This window comes from Echinops telfairi, unplaced genomic scaffold (genome assembly GCF_000313985.2).
Source record: "Echinops telfairi isolate 266 unplaced genomic scaffold, ASM31398v2 ScPeMD7_5868;HRSCAF=6743_0, whole genome shotgun sequence".
NCBI classification, from domain to species: Eukaryota; Metazoa; Chordata; class Mammalia; order Afrosoricida; family Tenrecidae; genus Echinops; species Echinops telfairi.
Window position 1 is genome coordinate 19,314,593 of NW_022109767.1, and position 2,887 is coordinate 19,317,479.

A 2,887-nucleotide genomic window follows, 5' to 3' on the forward strand; every position below is an offset into this window, starting at 1 on the left:
TGTCAAATTAAGATGTCTTAGGACTTAATCAGATATTAAAGTTGGCTGGTACTTACTAAAAGGATAAGATGATATTATTCATTCAATTGGAATTACTCTTTCCCATATGAGCTCACTCAATTTTGCAGTTTTTAAAGCATATCCTTACTAAATTGTATCCGGAGATCTGATTTAGCCAATGGGTCTTAGGTTTCTAACCATTAAAAACTATAAATTAGTTCTTTAAAGCAAGCTACAAAATGTTGACCCCTTATCAGAATTGCATTCAACTAAATTAAAGCCCAGCTCATAATTTTATCCTTCATGTTATACTCTTTGTTTCTAAAAACATTAGTTTAAGGAGTATTCATAATGTTCCCACAATGTATGGAAAATCTGTTTTCAATTTCAGGTAAAACTTGTTTCAACAGGCAAATCTATGAAGAGTAGCTATAGGTTCAGTGAACTTTGTATAGATTGGCATTAACTCACTGTTCTACAAGCTTTAGATTAAGTATATACGAGGGGGCTCCAAAATGTATGTGGAAAAACTGTATTATATTTTAAACTCCATTTTCCACTAATAATTTAACATCTTATATAATATATGTGAACATACATGCGCATGTAAACATGGGCATTTATGTATGTATGTATTTTTTTTCATTTATGTATTTATATCTATATGATATCAAATGCAAGCATCTTACAAATATCTCTAATGCACACAAGTGTTATACAGTCACCTAATTCACACATCTAACACATATGTATAATGGCAATCATGTCTTAATATTTAAAATGTGCTGTGGAAATCAGACTAACTTTAAAAATTCCTATTAGGCCTACATACTTGTGGTGTCACTTAATCTCTCTAAGCCTCTGTTCATTCATGTGTGAAATAGGGGTGATGATTATAAATTGCTCCATAGAATTCTTGTGAGTCTAAGAATGCAAAAACAGTATTGCATTGACTGTCACTCATTAAGCATTCAAAATTTGTTAGATAATTAACCTCTGACATAACCAGCTATTCTAAACAAGATACATATAATATATATGTACATATTTTTAGAAGCAGAAAAAAGTCTTAAAGTAGAATGGTCAAAAGACTTGAGAAATTTTAGATGAATTTTAGGATTTCAGGGATGTAGTCTCTATAAGTTATGAATTTATCTGTGTCACAGAAATCAGAGATGATAGACTTCATGTTGTTATGTGTCCGCATCCGAGCAAAATACAAGTTCTTAAGCTTGATCGTTTGTATTATGAGAAATATAATTGAATATATTTGAATAAATGGTGAGTTTAGATTTCTTCAATTAATTGTTTGCAGATTTGATAGATCCTTTGTATTCAAAGGGAATGTGCTCATTTTCAGTGTTTTGTTTTGGTATGCTTTTTTTGGTAATTAAAAATCTCTACGACACAAACTGGATCTATCTTCCTTTAATAGAGGCATTATTCATTGCCAAACCTCCTTTTTCTGCACAGTAGGATCCAGCTGCTTAGTTCGTCCTGACTGAAGCTGATGTGTATGAAGAATATCGAATCTATCTCATCAGGTTTATAGAGGACTTAAAGTGTAGCCAAGAAAATTCATGAGTGGCATAATTGAGCCAAGTCAGCTGTGGAGCCATCAGGGTTCTTTCCACACTCTTCCTGTGCACGAGTGACTTGCTTCCAAGTCTAAATATTAGTTACATGTGTGAATGACTTAAGTGAAAAAAAATACCAACAAATAGAACAACTAATTGTGCATTGGTGATTCCAAAATACTCAATCTCGGTGAAGTTATCTCTTACGCAGTTAAACGAGAAAAATGAAGAGTGAACAGAGTCTTTCCATGGGAAGCATGTTCTTTATTCTGACACAATGGCCTTCCAAATTGTTGGCATTGAAATATCCTTTTGAGCGAAATCGTAATTGTGCTCATTTTATTTGGGGAAGGTGCGTAGGGGGGGCGTGTTTGGTTTTGCGATGGTTTTTTTCTCAGATAAGTCACAGATGTGAAGCCCCCCGTGGGCATCCAGATGCTTATCTGAAACAAACTTGTCCCCCAATGGCAGAGTCCAGAGACACGATTGTGTTGATTTTGAAAGGTGTTTTCGTTGTTCTCTTGCAGGTCCTCCAGCTGAGACCGAAGACCGGTGTCAGGGGCTTGCACAAATCGCTGACCGACGTGGCCCTGGAGCACCACGAGCAGTGTGACTGTGTCTGCAGAGGGAACGCGGGAGGGTAACTGCACGCAGCCCCTCCCGAGCAGGGCCCCGTCCTGACCGATTCTGCTCCAGAACTGACAAGCTCTCTCCCTCCTTGAGCTCAGGTGTCTGCTGCGGGGACCTGGCATCTACAAGGTTTACAGTACATTCGAAAGGAGGAGCCACCGGCTGGGATTGGGCGATGTGGGACAGTTCTTTTGAGAGGAGGCCCAAACGGACAGGTCTTCCCTCGTGGGGGGGTGGGAGGGATTCAGTGTTGTAGATCATTAGCTAGTGACAGACTCGCCTTGTACTTACACAGCTAGCTACGTCCTGTATTTCGATTTTCTTGGTAGGATTTAGGTTAATGTCAGCGCGCCGTGGTGTGGGGGGAGGCAGGGAGTGGGGAAGAGGAACTGTTTGTGCAAATGAAGACCTGGGATCTGTGGCCTTGCTTAATTTTAAAACTTCATGTTCTGGGCCTAATGTCGAAGAAATCTGAATTGCCACCCACCCGCCCTTGCCTCCCTTATAATCATTAATAAATCAGAATATTCTAATTTCTACACACTTGGTTTTTACACAGGAACTGTGTTGCTATGAATTAAACTTGTGTCCTGCTAATAGGAAAGATGGGACATTTCCATATTTCTTATTCAAATCTGTACCATTTGAAAGAAGAAAACTATATTTGTGGTTTGGGGGAG

At 38.2% G+C, this 2,887-nt stretch overlaps 1 protein-coding gene across 1 annotated transcript in view; it reads left to right on the top strand.

The window, feature by feature from the left end:
- Positions 1-2,429, top strand: part of PDGFC (platelet derived growth factor C) — a 253,255-nt gene extending 250,826 nt beyond the window's left edge. The window contains exon 6 of the mRNA XM_004708728.2: positions 2,105-2,429. Coding sequence (XP_004708785.1) covers positions 2,105-2,221 — 117 coding nt within the window. The 3' untranslated portion in view covers positions 2,222-2,429. The remainder of the gene's footprint in view (positions 1-2,104) is intronic.
- Positions 2,430-2,887: the final 458 nt, after the last annotated feature.